Source organism: Rutilus rutilus (genome assembly GCF_951802725.1).
Source record: "Rutilus rutilus genome assembly, chromosome: 7".
Lineage (NCBI taxonomy): Eukaryota > Metazoa > Chordata > Actinopteri > Cypriniformes > Leuciscidae > Rutilus > Rutilus rutilus.
This window is the reverse complement of record NC_140221.1, coordinates 48109088-48129087: the sequence shown is the minus strand read 5'-3', so window position 1 is coordinate 48129087 and position 20000 is coordinate 48109088. Positions and strand designations below refer to the sequence as shown.

Genomic DNA, 20000 nt, shown 5'->3' with positions numbered 1-20000 from the left:
AGGAATGTGCTCTTGGTGTCATGTGATGTTTTAACAGCTCTGCTGATGTGTGGATCAGGTTACCGCAGTAAAGCTGGACAGAATCATTACAGAGGACATTACCAGCTCGAGTTGTGTGTGTGTGTGTGTTTACAGGCTGATTCTGCTTCAGGACCAGTTTAGTGCTTTTAAATGTGGATGTTGTATTTCAGTGGCGGGGCTTTGATTTTGTGCTCCTCAGTGTTGGTTTTATTTATTTTTATTGTTAAGCTGAACACTTGCATTAACTCTGTTAAAACGCTAATGATGTGTATTGTGAGTTATAATTGTCTTATCTCAATTATTGTTTTCATAGCAACCACCTTGAGTACCTTCGCAACACCCTAGCAACCACCCAGAGTACCTTAGCAACTGTATAGTAACACCCTAGCAACCAACTGAATACCATAGCAACCACCCGAGTACCCTAGCAACTGCATAGCAACACCCTAGCAACTAACCCTAGCAACCGCTTAGCAACCACCCAGAGTACCTTAGCAACTGCAGATCAATACCCTAGTAACCACCCTGAGTACCCTCGCAACCGCATAGCAACAAATTAGCAACCACCCTGAGTACCATAGCAACCGCATATCAACACCATAGAAACAACCCAGAGTACCTTAGCAACTGCATAGCAACACCCTAGCAACCACCCAGAGTACCTTAGCAACTGCATAGCAACGCCCTAGCAACCATCCCAAGTACCCTAGCAACCACATAGCAGCACCCTTGCATCTATCTATCTATCTGGCTTTTAAAACTATTAAAACTTAAACTATTTCAAACTGAAAACCTTCAAACTTAAAGCTTTTAAAACTACTTTAAACTTTCTGGCTTTCTGGTTTGTCTCGACAAACTTTTTTATTTAAGTTCTCATAATTGTTGGAAGCCAAAATCAAAACTCCATGTTGATGAATCGCACAGCCCTAGTGAGACGGTGTAAGATGGTGCTTTTCTTGCTTTACTCTTTCTGAGAAACTCTTTAGACTGTGTTAGGAAGTATATTGGATGAGTATTGAACTCTAAGAGTGTGTTATGAAGGATTTCAGCACTGCTGCGTGTGTGTGTGTGTGGGATCAGTGTTAAAGGTCTGCTGGTATTAAACCTGTCTCTGTCTCTCTGGTTTTCTCTCGGTCACTTCATCCTCCACTTAGAGCACAGATTTCATTATGAGCATTATCTGCTGTGTGCTGCTGTCTGCTAATGTCCTCGTCTCGCTAATGCATGTAGCCGATCCGTCAAAGTCACGTTCACTGCAGTGCGTTGCAAATCATCTTCAGGTTCAATTCATGTCGGACCCGTTTCAGTTCATCATGTTGAGTCCAGATTCAGACGTCTTTCAGGATTTGTTGTTCGCCTTTGTTTACAACTTAAACATTTTCTATCTTAAGTCCCCGTGTGTGAGACAGTGTGTGTTTGAGAGAGAGAGAGTGTGTTTGTGTGTGTGAGAGAGTGTGAGAGAGAGTGTGTGTGTGTGTGTGTGTGGGAGTGCGTGTGTGTGTGGGAGTGTGTGTGTAAGGGAGTCCGCGTGTGTATGTGTGTGAGGGAGTGTGTTTGTGTGTGAGATAGTGTATGTGTGTGTGTCTATGTGGTGTTTTTAATCTGCTTTAAGACAAAGCATGTGTAAGTTCATAAGTCGACACCATTGCTGAGTATTTCCTCCTTAAAACTGCAGTGAACCAAAGACAGTCTCAAACACACCCCTGTTTCCTTCATCACAAACATGTGACCAATCCTGTCATGTGTGGGCGGGGCTTTTCTCCACTGACCTTATTTAGGCTTTTCTAAGGATGCTGATTGATTTTGAATTAGTTATTTATTTTTTCTGTAACCTCATTAAATCGCGCTCGTGTCCTTCAGCCCCAGTTCTGCTGCATCCAGCAGTTTTTGCTCGTTTAAAAGGCCAGACGTGTGTTTTATCCTTTAGAGGACGGATGAAAAGACATACGCTCACCATGGGAATGGTTTGAAATGATAAATGTGTGTATGGTTTTCTCTCCTACCCTCAGACACAAACACACACACACACACACACACACACACACACTCCCACACACACACACACACTTGCTGTGTTTAATTATCTTACCAGAACACCACAATAACAGCTCCTTCACTGCAAAAATTACTTAAAGGGTTTATGACATGGACATGGAATGTTCTTTGAGGTTCACTTATAAGTTTTTTGCACACAAAAAAAACCCAATTATATATATATACACTCTTGAATTCTGGGTAAAGACACTAGTGAGTTCCAGACCCCTGAAGTGTGTGTGAAGCCATATTGTGAGAGTAATTGTGATATTCTCAGAGTGTGTTCTGATGACATCAGCAGTACGGTTGGTTTAAAGGCTGAGAGGTTTTAATGGTGGTGTGTGTGTAGGTGACCTCAAGAACACACGCACACGCACACACGCGCACACACACACACACACACACACACACACACACACACACACACACGAAATGTTCAGGTTGACCGAGGGAAGCGACTGCTGTTGTAGAGTGACTTTTAAAGAGTGACGTGCTTCTTATTATTTGTACTGCCACACAGACCAGAGTGCTGTACAGAGGAAGGAAACAGGCAAGCAAACAACACAGCTAAAACACAGCTAAAACACAGTTAAAACAGTTAAAACACAGCAAACACAGCTAAAACACAGTTAAAACACAGCAAACAGCTAAAACACAGCAAACAGCTAAAACACAATTAAAACACAGCTAAAATACAATTAAAACACAGCTAAAACAGTTAAAACACAGCTAAAACACAGTTAAAACACAGTAAACAGTTAAAACACAGTAAACAGCTAAAACACAGCAAACATAGCTAAAACAGTTAAAACAGCTAAAACAGTTAAAACGCAGCTAAAACACAGCAAACACAGCTAAAACACAGTTAAAACACAGCAAACAGCTAAAACACAGCAAAAACACAGCTAAAACACAGCTAAAACAGCTAAAACACAGCTAAAACACAATTAAAACAGTTAAAACACAGCAAACACAGCTAAAACACAGTTAAAACACAGCAAACAGCTAAAACAGCAAACAGCTAAAACACAGCTAAACACAATTAAAACACAGCTAAAACACAGCTAAAACAGTTAAAACAGCTAAAACACAGTAAACAGCTAAAACACAGCAAACATAGCTAAAACACAGTTACAACACAGTAAACAGCTAAAACACAGTTAAAACACAGTAAACAGCTAAAACACAGCAAACATAGCTAAAACACAGTTAAAACACAGCAAACAGCTAAAACACAGCTAAAACACAGCAAACAGCTAAAAACACAGCAAGCATAGCTAAAACACAGTTAAAACAGCAAAAACACAGTTAAAGGTCCCGTTTTTCGTGTGTTTTTGAAGCTTTGATTGTGTTTACAGTGTGCAATATAACATGTTCATGTTTCGCGTGTAAAAAAACACAGTATTTTTCACACAATTTACTTATCTGTATACCGCTGTTTTCACTGTCCTAAGAACGGGCTGATGACTTCCTTGTTCTATGAAGTCCCTCCTTCAGAAATACGTAACGAGTTCTGATTGTGCCAGCGGTTCCTGTGTTGTGATTCGACAGCAGCTTAGCGCACGTTGCCCGGAAAGGTCACGCCTCTTACCATAACGTGGAGATGCATGCGCTCAGTGTTATTGTAAACATGTCTTTAATATTACCTTATCAATTTGAGCCGGAATCAGACCCGGAGAACATTGATGAAGAGGATCGAGTAGACTTGGACTCCGGGATGAAAATAACAGCGTCTCGACGACATGGCGACAAACACACTCTACAAACGCAACTCTTCCTCTTCTCCGTGGGAGCGCAACAAGACCACGGCCCCTTTTTTTTTGTGTATTCCTGTGGGCGGAGGTTAGTCAAAAAACTGTTCTAGTGACGTCATTAAAGAAGGAAGTAGAGGGATGTAGTCCAAACCGGCCGTTCGATGTAGGCGACTTCTGTTAAATAAAATATCTCGCTTGGCATTGAACAGCTAAAACAGCTAAAACACAGCTAAAACAGTTAAAACACAGCTAAAACAGCTAAAACACAGCTAAACACAGCTAAAACAATTAAAACACAATTAAAACACAGCTAAAACAGCTAAAACACAGCTAAAACAGCTAAAACACAGCTAAACAGCTAAAACACAGCTAAAACAGCTAAAACACAGCTAAACACAGCTAAAACACAGCTAAAACAATTAAAACACAATTAAAACACAGCTAAAACAGCTAAAACACAGCTAAAACAGCTAAAACAGTTAAAACACAGCTAAACACAGCTAAAACACAGCTAAAACAATTAAAACAGCTAAAACAGCTAAAACACAGCTAAAACAGCTAAAACAGTTAAAACACAGCTAAAACACAGTTAAAACACAGCTAAAACAGCTAAAACACAGCTAAAACAGTTAAAACACAGCTAAAACACAGTTAAAACACAGCTAAAACAGCTAAAACACAGCTAAAACACAGTTAAAACACAGTTAAAACAGCTAAAACACAGTTAAAACACAGCTAAAACAGTTAAAACACAGCTAAAACAATTAAAACACAGCTAAAACAGCTAAACACAGCTAAAACACAGCTAAAACACAGCTAAAACAGTTAAAACACAGCTAAAACAGCTAAAACACAGCTAAAACAGCTAAAACACAGCTAAAACAGCTAAAACACAGCTAAAACAGTTCAATAATATTACAAAAAAACGGAAATGGAAAACAAGTGCGTTTTTAATAGAGACTTAAAAGTGGTCAATGAAGGGGCGATCTTAATTTCTAAAGGCAGACTGTTCCACACCCGAGGCCCAGCCACAGATACCGCTCGATCCCCTCTTTGAGTCTGGAATGCGGGACTGATAAAAGGTTCTGGTCACTGGATCACTGGAGCCTAAACGATCTCTGTTACTGTAATCTCCTATTATTACTGTAAAGCTGCTTTGAAACAGTCAATATTGTTAAAGTGCTGTATAAATGAAGGAGACTTGACTTGATCTCAAACTTCTTGAAGGAGTATATATATGGTTGCAGCAATTCAGATAAATGGATGGGGGCGAGATCACATAGAGATTTATAAACAAATAAAAGGATTTTAAAATCAATTCTGAATTTCATGGGCAGCCAATGAAGGGTCCTCAGAATCGGGGTTAACCCATTTTCCGTGTCTTGTTTGTATATCTTACTGTAAAAGCCATTTGCCCCATAGGGACAAAATACAGTTAAAGTTACTGTAAAATTATTTTGAAATTTAAAAAATCTATTGCTAATAATTTATTTATTTTATTTACACATTTTAAATTATACATGTATTAATGAATTATTTTATTATTTAAATTTGTAATAAATATTTTTTTATATATATATTTTTTGTGTTATTTTCTGTATTTTATCATCTTGTTTGTATGTCTTACTGTAAAACCCATTTTTGCCCCATAGGGACAAAATACAGTTAAAGTTACTTTAAAACAATTAATAATTTATTTATTGTATTAATTGTGCAAATAATAATTTATTGTGTGGAGCAAGATGCTCAACAAATAGCAAGTTTGCACAAACAAACCGTTAAGAAAACAGTGCAGAATAAATGATTTCTGAGTTGATTTTGAGAAGGAATAAATGAAGGAAGTGTCTTTAAACAAACGAGTGATTAAGAAGAATGAACTAAAGATGAAGATGGAGGCTGAATGTGTCAGTAATAGTGCAATTGAACCACTTTTAGTGTTGATATGAGATGAGATTGTGTCGGTCTGTGGATGATTCTGACGTTCAGTGGATTCGTGAATTATTCATCGGAGTATTTTGGTATTTGTGGGTTCAGAGAGTGTCTGTTTCCAGAAAACCAAAAATATCAAACCTTGAGTGAGTTTGTGTCTGAATGCATGTAGTTTATATACAGTCAAACCAGAGTTTATTCAGACACTTTCAACATTTCACATCATCAGTTTATTCGCTATAGTTTAGAAAACGGTAATAAAATATGAGCAGAACTCAGTTGATATTTGACTGGTTTTGTCCGTCCTTCTGTTAGACTGTCTCACACATGAATTATGTTGAATATCTGTCAGCTGTTCAATTTAACTACACAATTAGATAATACCAGTTTAGCTCAACCAATCACCAAGCAATGCTTCATTGTGTTCAGTCTGTGTGTAAAAAGAGCATTAGCAATTAAAGACAAAACACTTCAGCAGAACATGATCAGCTCAAAGTGTCTGAATCATTATTGGTCCCAAAGTTTTACTGGTAGTCACTGAATGAAGAATTTATGTGTATAATATCTCACAGTTTACTGTATTTTGCTCTCCTCACTTTCATAAATGAACTATAGTGTCCTGATCACACTAGTAGAAATTATATCTGGTGTCTGAATAATTCTTGGTTCTACTGTAGATAATGTGCATGAATGTGAATGTTGTCGTAAAGTGTGTTTTGGGTTATATTTGTCAAATAATGACTGAACTTTGAGTGTAAAATAACTTTTGTGTAAAATAATCACCTGACGGCTTCACTAGAGGGAGCTGTTGAACGCATTGTGTAACTCATCACTTTTAACCATATAAACTCAACCCAGTGTGTGAGACAGTCTCTGAGTGTGTGAGACTGACTGAGTGTGTGAGACTGACTGAGTGTGTGAGACAGACTCTGAGTGTGTGAGACAGTCTCTGAGTGTGTGAGACAGTCTCTGAGTGTGTGAGACAGTCTCTGAGTGTGTGAGACAGTCTCTGAGTGTGTGAGACAGTCTCTGAGTGTGTGAGACAGTCTCTGAGTGTGTGAGACTGACTGAGTGTGTGAGACTGACTCTGAGTGTGTGAGACAGACTCTGAGTGTGTGAGACAGACTGAGTGTGTGAGACTCTGAGTGTGTGAGTGTGTGAGACAGACTCTTGAGTGTGTGAGACAGTCTCTGAGTGTGTGAGACTGACTGAGTGTGTGAGACTGACTCTGAGTGTGTGAGACAGACTCTGAGTGTGTGAGACAGACTCTGAGTGTGTGAGACAGACTCTGAGTGTGTGAGACAGACTCTGAGTGTGTGAGACAGACTCTGAGTGTGTGAGACAGACTCTGAGTGTGTGAGACTGACTCTGAGTGTGTGAGACTGACTCTGAGTGTGTGAGACTGACTCTGAGTGTGTGAGACAGACTCTGACTCTGAGTGTGTGAGACACTGAGTGTGTGAGACACTGAGTGTGTGAGACACTGAGTGTGTGAGACACTGAGTGTGTGAGTGTGTGAGACAGACTCTGACTCTGAGTGTGTGAGACAGACTTTGACTCTGAGTGTGTGAGACACTGAGTGTGTGAGACACTGAGTGTGTGAGACTCTGAGTGTGTGAGACAGACTCTGACTCTGAGTGTGTGAGACACTGAGTGTGTGAGACACTGAGTGTATGAGACTGACTCTGAGTGTGTTAGACAGACTCTGAGTGTGCGAGACACTGAGTGTGCGAGACACTGAGTGTGCGAGACACTGAGTGTGCGAGACACTGAGTGTGCGAGACACTGAGTGTGCGAGACACTGAGTGTGCGAGACACTGAGTGTGCGAGACAGACTCTGAGTGTGCGAGACAGACTCTGAGTGTGCGAGACAGACTCTGAGTGTGCGAGACAGACTCTGAGTGTGCGAGACAGACTCTGAGTGTGTGAGACTCTGAGTGTGTGAGACACTGAGTGTGTGAGACACTGAGTGTGTGAGACACTGAGTGTGTGAGACACTGAGTGTGTGAGACACTGAGTGTGTGAGACACTGAGTGTGTGAGACACTGAGTGTGTGAGACACTGAGTGTGTGAGTGTGCGAGACACTGAGTGTGTGCGAGACACTGAGTGTGTGCGAGACACTGAGTGTGTGCGAGACACTGAGTGTGTGCGAGACACTGAGTGTGTGCGAGACACTGAGTGTGTGCGAGACACTGAGTGTGTGCGAGACACTGAGTGTGTGAGACAGACTCTGAGTGTGTGAGACACTGAGTGTGTGAGACACTGAGTGTGTGAGACACTGAGTGTGTGAGACACTGAGTGTGTGAGACACTGAGTGTGTGCGAGACACTGAGTGTGTGCGAGACACTGAGTGTGTGCGAGACACTGAGTGTGTGCGAGACACTGAGTGTGTGCGAGACACTGAGTGTGTGCGAGACACTGAGTGTGTGCGAGACACTGAGTGTGTGCGAGACACTGAGTGTGTGAGTGTGTGAGACTCTGAGTGTGTGAGACAGACTCTGAGTGTGTGAGACACTGAGTGTGCGAGACAGACTCTGAGTGTGCGAGACAGACTCTGAGTGTGCGAGACAGACTCTGAGTGTGCGAGACAGACTCTGAGTGTGCGAGACAGACTCTGAGTGTGTGAGACACTGAGTGTGTGAGACACTGAGTGTGTAAGACACTGAGTGTGTGAGTGTGCGAGACACTGAGTGTGTGAGACACTGAGTGTGTGAGACAGACTCTGACTCTGAGTGTGTGAGACTGACTCTGAGTGTGTGAGACTGAGTGTGTGAGACAGACTCTGACTCTGAGTGTGTGAGACACTGAGTGTGTGAGTGTGCGAGACACTGAGTGTGTGAGACACTGAGTGTGTGAGACTCTGAGTGTGTGAGACAGACTCTGAGTGTGTGAGACACTGAGTGTGTGAGACTCTGAGTGTGTGAGACAGACTTTGAGTGTGTGAGACACTGAGTGTGTGAGACAGACTCTGAGTGTGTGAGACACTGAGTGTGTGAGTGTGTGAGACAGACTCTGAGTGTGTGAGACACTGAGTGTGTGAGTGTGCGAGACACTGAGTGTGTGAGACACTGAGTGTGTGAGTGTGCGAGACTCTGAGTGTGTGAGACAGACTCTGACTCTGAGTGTGTGAGACACTGAGTGTGTGAGTGTGCGAGACTCTGAGTGTGTGAGACAGACTCTGACTCTGAGTGTGTGAGACACTGAGTGTGTGAGTGTGCGAGACACTGAGTGTGTGCGAGACACTGAGTGTGTGAGACACTGAGTGTGTGAGACTCTGAGTGTGTGAGACAGACTCTGAGTGTGTGAGACACTGAGTGTGTGAGACTCTGAGTGTGTGAGACAGACTCTGAGTGTGTGAGACACTGAGTGTGTGAGTGTGTGAGACAGACTCTGAGTGTGTGAGACACTGAGTGTGTGAGTGTGCGAGACACTGAGTGTGTGAGACACTGAGTGTGTGAGTGTGTGAGACTCTGAGTGTGTGAGACAGACTCTGAGTGTGTGAGACAGACTCTGAGTGTGTGAGACAGACTCTGAGTGTGTGAGACTGACTCTGAGTGTGTGAGACTGAGTGTGTGAGACAGACTCTGACTCTGAGTGTGTGAGACACTGAGTGTGTGAGTGTGCGAGACACTGAGTGTGTGCGAGACACTGAGTGTGTGCGAGACACTGAGTGTGTAAGACAGACTCTGAGTGTGTGAGACAGACTCTGAGTGTGTGAGACACTGAGTGTGTGAGTGTGTGAGACAGACTCTGAGTGTGTGAGACACTGAGTGTGTGAGTGTGTGAGACAGACTCTGAGTGTGTGAGACACTGAGTGTGTGAGTGTGTGAGACAGACTCTGAGTGTGTGAGACACTGAGTGTGTGAGTGTGTGAGACAGACTCAGAGTGTGTGAGACAGATGCAGTGTGTTTTTCATTGTTTCTGACAGAGTGTTTGATGAAGATTCATCTAACATGATGACACACACCTATGATTAAGTATGTTACACAGAGTGTGTGCCAACAGAGCGATATAATCTACTGGAGAGAGTTCTGGATCAGATGCGGTGTGTTAAAGAGACAGTGCTCCTAAACTGAGCAGCGTTTCTTCAAGTCTTTCAAATTCAGTTAAAAACAAATCTGGTTAAGTGTCATTAATGTTGAATCTGCTGCATTGCATCTTTTTGCAGTTTGTTTGAGTGTGTGGAAGTGAGAATATGATTTTAAAAATACAGAATAATTGCTTTTATGATACTTTAATGGAGCTTTTATGGTATTTTATGGCATTTTGGGAGTACATGACATGTGCGAAGGCATCTAAATAGATTTTAAACCCTCTAATGTTCCTCTTTATGAAAGATGCAGTGTGTCACTGGCGACACCAAGCAAAATAATACAAATAATGACTGTTTCCAAACAGGTTTTCCAGACAGTCAAACTTTTTTTAGCATCTTACCCCATCAGTGCCACGGTTTTAAGAATGAGAAGTAAAATATATTGTATAGGTATAATATTAAAAAATATATATTTAGAGTTCCATGTTTTTTATACACATTGGTTTTGTCTTTTTAATTTTTTCTAGTTACACTCAGTCCGTAAGTCTTTTCTACGAAGCTTGTTTCCGCCACAGAATAAAAACTGAAATTGATCATTGCGACTTTTTTCTCACAAAACTGTCTATTTTCTCACAATTGGGATTTTTCTCACAATTACAAGAAATAGTCCAAATTGTATAAACTCAGACTGTGTGCGTGCGTGCGTATATGTGTGTGTATATGTGTGTGCGCGTGTGTTTGTATGTATGCGCGTGTGTATGTCTGTCTGTCTCTGTGTGTGTATGTCTATCTGTGTGTGTGTGTGTGTGTATGTCTGGATGTGTGTGTATGTATGTAGAAAATCCTTTGGCTTTTATCCCAAACAACTGGGAAAATAATAGAAATTAGTTGGTCATAAAGTTGGCTCTTAAAAAGCTTAAAAGAGTAGAAGAAATGACTATCTGAGAGCAGAGTGACTGATCATATTCCAGCCGAGGGGAATCTGACGGGCTGGACACACACACACACACACACACACACACACACACACACACACACACACACACACACACACACGTGTAAAACACTCCTCCTGCGGCCCCATGCAGCTGTGAGGCCCAGAGGAGGTCTCTCTCTCTCTCTCTCTCTCTCTCTCTCTCTCTTTCTCTCTCTCTCTCTCTCTCTCTCTCACTCTCCCCTCTCCCGCCCTCCCTCGCTCTCTCTCCGTGTGTGTGTGTGTGTGTGTGTGAATCAGAGCGCTGCAGATCTGCTGTCGGGAGTCTCCGGCTGGCTAGGGGAATGTGTGGATCGCCACAACGGTTCTCAGTGTGGATTTAACCGTGTCTCTCGCGCAGGATTACCGTCGGGATTGCGTTGGGAATACCGTCGGGGATCGTGCTGGTGAAATCGAGGATGTGTGTGTGTGTCACAGAAGCAGGAGGAACGTGTTTCTCGTCGACCTCGGGTGACCGTCTCCCGCTGGAAAACCGGGATTAGATCCGAGAGTTTCGGGATCATGAACTCAGGAGTGTCTGTGAATGAGGGAAACGAGGTGAGACTCGTTTGATGAAGGTCTGACTGCGACGCGCTGCTCTGAAACGGTGTGTGTGTCGTCTGACCGACACACACACACACACACACACACACACAAACACACACTTCTGATGTTGTTAAACTTGTTTGAAATCTTCATTTCAGTATTTTCGCTTCTCTCTCATGTTAAATTCAGGATTAGATGGTGTTCGATCGCCCTCTCGCACCGGATATAAAACCGCTGAAATCACGTCTCATTAACTTTTTATTAATCTAGTATGGAGGGATGATGGATACTATTAAATCTGCATTGAAATAATTAGGAAACGTTCTCAAGAAAATAAAAAATAAAGTGAAAAGTGAATGTAAAGTGCAAAATGTATTAATACACACGTTTAGCCTATAGTTGGCTTAAATGATCTTGTCTCTTTAAAAGTATAATTAAAATGTCAATTATAAATTGCTTTTTTTATTTAGATAATCCTTATGAAATTAAAATGAAAAACACCTTGAAACAAAAGTTATTTCGTCAGCTATATTTTATTTAGTTATTTCGTCTCGCTGGTTTTTAAGCATCTCGCGCCATGAGCACCACATTTTAAATGTATTTATTTATTTATTTATTTATTGGTTCCATGTTTTTTAATACACATTTTTATATTCAGTGAAGTTCTCGGCCTCAGTTCTAAAGCCTCTCATGGGATGGACTCATTATATATTTATTTATTTATTTATTTATTTATTTGTTTGTTTGTTTGTTTGTTTGTTTGTTTGATGCACCGACATGAACATTTTGGCCAATGCCGATAATTCTTTATATTTGAAAGCCGATAACCGATATATCGGCCAATAAATCTAAATCCAAATTTATATATAAGTTTTGAGAGCCTGATTACAAAAACACAAGTCTCACCAGTAAATTTTTTTGTCCCAAACACAAAATTATAATGTTCTCATGATCATGTTCTGTAGCCGATATGACAGACTTGTGCTGCACATGTTGCACTGTAATGTGTTTTCCTTTTTTGAAGTGATTTCAATCATATTTCAAGCAATTCAAAACCTTCATGTTGAACAGTCGCATCTGAAGAGTCTCAGCTGAAGGAAATAATACATTATTTATCGGCTTTAAAGGTGAACTAAGTAACTTTTTTTACCTTAACTGAACAGCTTCGGAGTCATTGGAATGGTTATATTACTTATTTCGGGTTGAATGGTGGTCGTTTCGCACCCCCCTGGTGCCCGTGAGCGGAAAATTTGCACTTGCAACTTTGAGACGGCGGGCCGCCGGCCGCCGCGGCAGGAAGTATCGCGTGATATCAGGTCTCGCGATGTAAACAATTGCTTTACGGCCAAAAGAAATCTGCTAAAATGCCGTCATTATTGCGCTCCCTCACGCTGTTCGAACCCGAATGAAGAAGACGTTTTAAAGAATGTCCCATCTGCTTTGATGTCGTTGATCTACTAGCCTCTGGTGTCTGAGAATAGCCAACGAGTTTTTACAACAGTGTTGTCAAATATCTATTCCAAAGCTGTGGGGGGAGCTCTAGAGAGAAACCTGCGAGCAAAAAGCGAGAATACAGCGAAGAAATCCCGAAGCTACTGAGTGCTGCTTTAATATATAAGACAAATTTTAATATCGGGCCGATAACGATAACATTAAATATGAACATATATCGGCTGATACCGATATGGTGGCCGATATATCGTACATCCCTAACAAAATCCTTATTCTGTCATCCTAAACTGGAAAATCACTGTATTTCATTGGAAAGTGTGGCAACGCTGTTTTATTTTACATTCATGCATTTTGCACCATGCTCACATTTCATTAATCGTTTTTTTTTTTACAAATATTTAATTAAATGCATGTTTAAAAATGTATAATGAAATTAATTGTTTATTCTGTCTCTCCATAAACTAGTGCTTGTTGTTAATTACGGCCATTAATTGTAATCGTATCAACTTTTAAATATAAAGAATTATCGGTTATCGGTATAGGCCAAAATATGTTCATACCGGTGCATCCCTAGCTAATGCACATCTTGGCGTTTCCACCCAGGGTTTTATTTTATTTTTATTTTTTTTATGCAATATACCAAAATGCACTTAGAAAATAGGTGGATGGAAGCATAGCCGCTGCCACCTTGAGTTAAAGCAAATGAAAAAAAAATGTTTCACTATATTCCTATAATGACTTGTTTTAAGAGCTGCCGTCGTTTGAGTGTCAGGGATATACAGCCAAACCAAAATTTATTCAAGACACTTTCAACATTTCTCACATTATCAGTTTATTCGCTATAGTTTAGAAAATGGTAATAAAATATGAGCAGAACTCAGTTGATATTTCACTGGTTTTGTCCGTCCTTCTGTTAGACTGTCTCACACATGAATTATGTTGAATATCTGTCAGCTGTTCAATTTAACTACACAATTAGATAATACCAGTTTAGCTCAACCAATCACCAAGCAATGCTTCATTGTGTTCAGTCTGTGTGTAAAAAGAGCATTAGCAATTAAAGAAAAAACACTTAAGAAAACATGATCAGCTCAAAGTGTCCGAATCATTTTTGGTCCCAAATTTTTATAAATGTCACTGTATGAAGAATTTTTGGTTATAATATCTCACAGTTTACTTTATTTTGCTCTCCTCACTTACATAAATGAACTACGGTGTCCTGCACCCACTAGTAAAAAAATATATTTGGTGTCTAAATAATTTTTGGTTTGACTGTAATTGAATCCCAACACTTAATAGGGAACACCTTTGATTTGGACCTGCTAGCGTAACATTTTAATTGTCCAAACACGTGTTTATCTGAGATGCTCTGAACAGCTGCCGCTTGTCAAGGAACGCAGTTTTTCATGGACGAGAGAATAAAGGCTTGTGTTTAAGGATGTTCACAGATGTTTTCCGCTCGCATTGCTCCTGAAGTGAGGAGTATAAGAGCACTTAAACAGCGTCTCAGGGGGTTTTACCTGCTAAATGATTGTTTACTGCATGGCATCAGAAATAATTGTGAACTATCCCTCAGTTTGTGCAAGTGTTTTTAACAGTCTCACGTTCAGAACTTGGAGAATCAAGTTCGTGTGTGAGTCAAAAATTACCAAAGTGATTTTTTTTTTTTTTTGTGAAATGATTGTACTATATTTTAGTTTGATAATGTTTTTTATTAAATATTTTGTATTTTTAGGGGATTGTATGGTAGTAAATTATATTTACGCTGTATTTATAATCCATTTATTCACTTTTTGAGCATAGACCTGAAAATTAAATGTCCAAATTAAACTGTGGTAAATCTTGAATGCTTTAGAGCGACAGACTGAAGTTTGATTTCTTTTCATAGACTACACTTGGCAGATTATTCCTGAAGAGTGTTTTGCTGCGCATGAATTCCTCTGTTTGGAGACGTGAGACAGACTTTGTTTCGGCAGACGGCCAGAAATAAGAGCATTGTTTTATAAGCACAGGCCACTGTCTATTTTTATCTGTGCGTTGACTCTGATGTAGTGTGTGTTCAGGTCTCTCTGTAGTGTGTGTTCAGGTCTCGCTGTAGTGTGAGTTCAGGTCTCGCTGTAGTGTGAGTTCAGGTCTCGCTGTAGTGTGTGTTCAGGTCTCTCTGTAGTGTGTGTTCAGGTCTCGCTGTAGTGTGTGTTCAGGTCTCGCTGTAGTGTGTGTTCAGGTCTCGCTGTAGTGTGAGTTCAGGTCTCTCTGTAGTGTGTGTTCAGGTCTCGCTGTAGTGTGAGTTCAGGTCTCGCTGTAGTGTGTGTTCAGGTCTCGCTGTAGTGTGTGTTCAGGTCTCTCTGTAGTGTGTGTTCAGGTCTCGCTGTAGTGTGAGTTCAGGTCTCTCTGTAGTGTGTGTTCAGGTCTCGCTGTAGTGTGTGTTCAGGTCTCTCTGTAGTGTGTGTTCAGGTCTCTCTGTAGTGTGAGTTCAGGTCTCGCTGTAGTGTGTGTTCAGGTCTCTCTGTAGTGTGTGTTCAGGTCTCTCTGTAGTGTGTGTTCAGGTCTCGCTGTAGTGTGTGTTCAGGTCTCTCTGTAGTGTGTGTTCAGGTCTCGCTGTAGTGTGTGTTCAGGTCTCTCTGTAGTGTGTGTTCAGGTCTCGCTGTAGTGTGAGTTCAGGTCTCTCTGTAGTGTGTGTTCAGGTCTGGCTGTAGTGTGTGTTCAGGTCTCGCTGTAGTGTGTGTTCAGGTCTCGCTGTAGTGTGAGTTCAGGTCTCGCTGTAGTGTGAGTTCAGGTCTCGCTGTAGTGTGTGTTCAGGTCTCTCTGTAGTGTGTGTTCAGGTCTCGCTGTAGTGTGTGTTCAGGTCTCTCTGTAGTGTGTGTTCAGGTCTCGCTGTAGTGTGAGTTCAGGTCTCTCTGTAGTGTGTGTTCAGGTCTCGCTGTAGTGTGAGTTCAGGTCTCTCTGTAGTGTGTGTTCAGGTCTCGCTGTAGTGTGTGTTCAGGTCTCTCTGTAGTGTGTGTTCAGGTCTCGCTGTAGTGTGAGTTCAGGTCTCTCTGTAGTGTGTGTTCAGGTCTCGCTGTAGTGTGTGTTCAGGTCTCTCTGTAGTGTGTGTTCAGGTCTCTCTGTAGTGTGAGTTCAGGTCTCGCTGTAGTGTGTGTTCAGGTCTCTCTGTAGTGTGTGTTCAGGTCTCTCTGTAGTGTGTGTTCAGGTCTCGCTGTAGTGTGTGTTCAGGTCTCTCTGTAGTGTGTGTTCAGGTCTCGCTGTAGTGTGAGTTCAGGTCTCGCTGTAGTGTGTGTTCAGGTCTCTCTGTAGTGTGAGTTCAGGTCTCGCTGTAGTGTGTGTTCAGGTCTCTCTGTAGTGTGAGTTCAGGTCTCGCTGTAGTGTGTGTTCAGGTCTCGCTGTAGTGTGAGTTCAGGTCTCTCTGTAGTGTGTGTTCAGGTCTCGCTGTAGTGTGTGTTCAGGTCTCGCTGTAGTGTGTGTTCAGGTCTCGCTGTAGTGTGTGTTCAGGTCTCGCTGTAGTGTGTGTTCAGGTCTCGCTGTAGTGTGTGTTCAGGTCTCGCTGTAGTGTGTGTTCAGGTCTCGCTGTAGTGTGTGTTCAGGTCTCGCTGTAGTGTGTGTTCAGGTCTCGCTGTAGTGTGAGTTCAGGTCTCTCTGTAGTGTGTGTTCAGGTCTCTCTGTAGTGTGAGTTCAGGTCTCGCTGTAGTGTGTGTTCAGGTCTCGCTGTAGTGTGAGTTCAGGTCTCGCTGTAGTGTGTGTTCAGGTCTCTCTGTAGTGTGAGTTCAGGTCTCGCTGTAGTGTGTGTTCAGGTCTCTCTGTAGTGTGAGTTCAGGTCTCGCTGTAGTGTGTGTTCAGGTCTCGCTGTAGTGTGAGTTCAGGTCTCGCTGTAGTGTGTGTTCAGGTCTCGCTGTAGTGTGTGTTCAGGTCTCTCTGTAGTGTGTGTTCAGGTCTCTCTGTAGTGTGAGTTCAGGTCTCGCTGTAGTGTGTGTTCAGGTCTCTCTGTAGTGTGTGTTCAGGTCTCTCTGTAGTGTGTGTTCAGGTCTCTCTGTAGTGTGTGTTCAGGTCTGGCTGTAGTGTGTGTTCAGGTCTCGCTGTAGTGTGTGTTCAGGTCTCTCTGTAGTGTGTGTTCAGGTCTCGCTGTAGTGTGTGTTCAGGTCTCGCTGTAGTGTCTCGCTGTAGTGTGTGTTCAGGTCTCGCTGTAGTGTGTGTTCAGGTCTGGCTGTAGTGTGTGTTCAGGTCTCGCTGTAGTGTGTGTTCAGGTCTCGCTGTAGTGTGAGTTCAGGTCTCGCTGTAGTGTGTGTTCAGGTCTCTCTGTAGTGTGTTCAGGTCTCTCTGTAGTGTGTGTTCAGGTCTCTCTGTAGTGTGTGTTCAGGTCTCTCTGTAGTGTGTGTTCAGGTCTCTCTGTAGTGTGTGTTCAGGTCTCTCTGTAGTGTGTGTTCAGGTCTCTCTGTAGTGTGTGTTCAGGTCTGGCTGTAGTGTGTGTTCAGGTCTCGCTGTAGTGTGTGTTCAGGTCTCGCTGTAGTGTGAGTTCAGGTCTCGCTGTAGTGTGTGTTCAGGTCTCTCTGTAGTGTGTTCAGGTCTCTCTGTAGTGTGTGTTCAGGTCTCGCTGTAGTGTGTGTTCAGGTCTCTCTGTAGTGTGTGTTCAGGTCTCGCTGTAGTGTCTTGCTGTAGTGTGTGTTCAGGTCTCGCTGTAGTGTGTGTTCAGGTCTGGCTGTAGTGTGTGTTCAGGTCTCGCTGTAGTGTGTGTTCAGGTCTCGCTGTAGTGTGAGTTCAGGTCTCGCTGTAGTGTGTGTTCAGGTCTCTCTGTAGTGTGTTCAGGTCTCTCTGTAGTGTGTGTTCAGGTCTCTCTGTAGTGTGTGTTCAGGTCTCTCTGTAGTGTGTGTTCAGGTCTCTCTGTAGTGTGTGTTCAGGTCTCTCTGTAGTGTGTGTTCAGGTCTGGCTGTAGTGTGTGTTCAGGTCTCGCTGTAGTGTGTGTTCAGGTCTCGCTGTAGTGTGTGTTCAGGTCTCTCTGTAGTGTGTTCAGGTCTCTCTGTAGTGTGTGTTCAGGTATCTCTGTAGTGTGTGTTCAGGTCTCTCTGTAGTGTGTGTTCAGGTCTCGCTGTAGTGTGTGTTCAGGTCTCGCTATAGTGTCTCGCTGTAGTGTGTGTTCAGGTCTCGCTGTAGTGTGTGTTCAGGTCTCTCTGTAGTGTGTGTTCAGGTCTCGCTGTAGTGTGTGTTCAGGTCTCTCTGTAGTGTGTGCTCAGGTCTCTCTGTAGTGTGTGTTCAGGTCTCTCTGTAGTGTGTGTTCAGGTCTGGCTGTAGTGTGTGTTCAGGTCTCGCTGTAGTGTGTGTTCAGGTCTCGCTGTAGTGTGTGTTCAGGTCTCTCTGTAGTGTGTTCAGGTCTCTCTGTAGTGTGTGTTCAGGTCTCTCTGTAGTGTGTGTTCAGGTCTCGCTGTAGTGTGTGTTCAGGTCTCGCTATAGTGTCTCGCTGTAGTGTGTGTTCAGGTCTCGCTGTAGTGTGTGTTCAGGTCTCGCTGTAGTGTGTGTTCAGGTCTCGCTGTAGTGTGTGTTCAGGTCTCGCTGTAGTGTGTGTTCAGGTCTCTCTGTAGTGTGTTCAGGTCTCTCTGTAGTGTGTGTTCAGGTCTCTCTGTAGTGTGTGTTCAGGTCTCTCTGTAGTGTGTGTTCAGGTCTCTCTGTAGTGTGTGTTCAGGTCTCGCTGTAGTGTGTGTTCAGGTCTCGCTATAGTGTCTCGCTGTAGTGTGTGTTCAGGTCTCGCTGTAGTGTGTGTTCAGGTCTGGCTGTAGTGTGTGTTCAGGTCTCGCTGTAGTGTGTGTTCAGGTCTCGCTGTAGTGTGAGTTCAGGTCTCTCTGTAGTGTGTGTTCAGGTCTCTCTGTAGTGTGTGCTCAGGTCTCTCTGTAGTGTGTTCAGGTCTCTCTGTAGTGTGTGTTCAGGTCTCTCTGTAGTGTGTGTTCAGGTCTCTCTGTAGTGTGTGTTCAGGTTTCTCTGTAGTGTGTGCTCAGGTCTCGCTGTAGTGTGTGTTCAGGTCTCGCTGTAGTGTCTCGCTGTAGTGTGTGTTCAGGTATCGCTGTAGTGTCTCGCTGTAGTGTGTGTTCAGGTCTCTCGCTGTAGTGTGAGTTCAGGTCTCGCTGTAGTGTGTGTTCAGGTCTGGCTGTAGTGTGTGTTCAGGTCTCGCTGTAGTGTGTGTTCAGGTCTCGCTGTAGTGTGTGTTCAGGTCTGGCTGTAGTGTGTGTTCAGGTCTCGCTGTAGTGTGAGTTCAGGTCTCTCTGTAGTGTGTGTTCAGGTCTCTCTGTAGTGTGTGCTCAGGTCTCTCTGTAGTGTGTTCAGGTCTCTCTGTAGTGTGTGTTCAGGTCTCTCTGTAGTGTGTGTTCAGGTTTCTCTGTAGTGTGTGCTCAGGTCTCGCTGTAGTGTCTCGCTGTAGTGTGTGTTCAGGTCTCGCTGTAGTGTGTGTTCAGGTATCGCTGTAGTGTCTCGCTGTAGTGTGTGTTCAGGTCTCTCGCTGTAGTGTGAGTTCAGGTCTCTGTAGTGTGTGTTCAGGTCTCTCTGTAGTGTGTGTTCAGGTCTCGCTGTAGTGTGTGTTCAGGTCTCGCTGTAGTGTCTCGCTGTAGTGTGTGTTCAGGTCTCGCTGTAGTGTGTGTTCAGGTCTCGCTGTAGTGTCTCGCTGTAGTGTGTGTTCAGGTCTCTCTGTAGTGTGTGTTCAGGTCTCTCTGTAGTGTGTGTTCAGGTCTCCGTAGTGTGTGTTCAGGTCTCTCTGTAGTGTGTGTTCAGGTCTCTCTGTAGTGTGTGTTCAGGTCTCTCTGTAGTGTGTGTTCAGGTCTCGCTGTAGTGTGTGTTCAGGTCTCGCTGTAGTGTGTGTTCAGGTCTCGCTGTAGTGTGTCTCGCTGTAGTGTGTGTTCAGGTCTCGCTGTAGTGTCTCGCTGTGGTGTGTGTTCAGGTCTCGCTGTAGTGTGTGTTCAGGTCTCTCTGTAGTGTGTGTTCAGGTCTCTCTGTAGTGTGTGTTCAGGTCTCTCTGTAGTGTGTGTTCAGGTCTCGCTGTAGTGTGTGTTCAGGTCTCTCTGTAGTGTGTGTTCAGGTCTCGCTGTAGTGTCTCGCTGTGGTGTGTGTTCAGGTCTGGCTGTAGTGTGTGTTCAGGTCTCGCTGTAGTGTGTGTTCAGGTCTCTCTGTAGTGTGTGTTCAGGTCTCTGTAGTGTGTGTTCAGGTCTCTCTGTAGTGTGTGTTCAGGTCTCGCTGTAGTGTGTGTTCAGGTCTGGCTGTAGTGTGTGTTCAGGTCTCGCTGTAGTG

The 20000-nt window shown here is 43.1% G+C and overlaps 1 protein-coding gene across 3 annotated transcripts in view; it reads left to right on the top strand.

The window, feature by feature from the left end:
• mcc (MCC regulator of WNT signaling pathway) overlaps positions 1 to 20000 on the top strand; it is a 90728-nt gene that overhangs the window by 8416 nt on the left and 62312 nt on the right. Inside the window, exon 1 of one of the 3 annotated variants that reach the window (XM_084412764.1) lies at positions 11000 to 11303. The exons of the other annotated variants lie outside the window; for them this stretch is intronic. Within the exon in view, the coding sequence (XP_084268890.1) occupies positions 11268 to 11303 (36 nt within the window). The 5' untranslated portion in view covers positions 11000 to 11267. Of the gene's footprint in view, positions 1 to 10999; positions 11304 to 20000 lie in introns of those variants that run through there. 3 annotated transcript variants of the gene reach the window in all.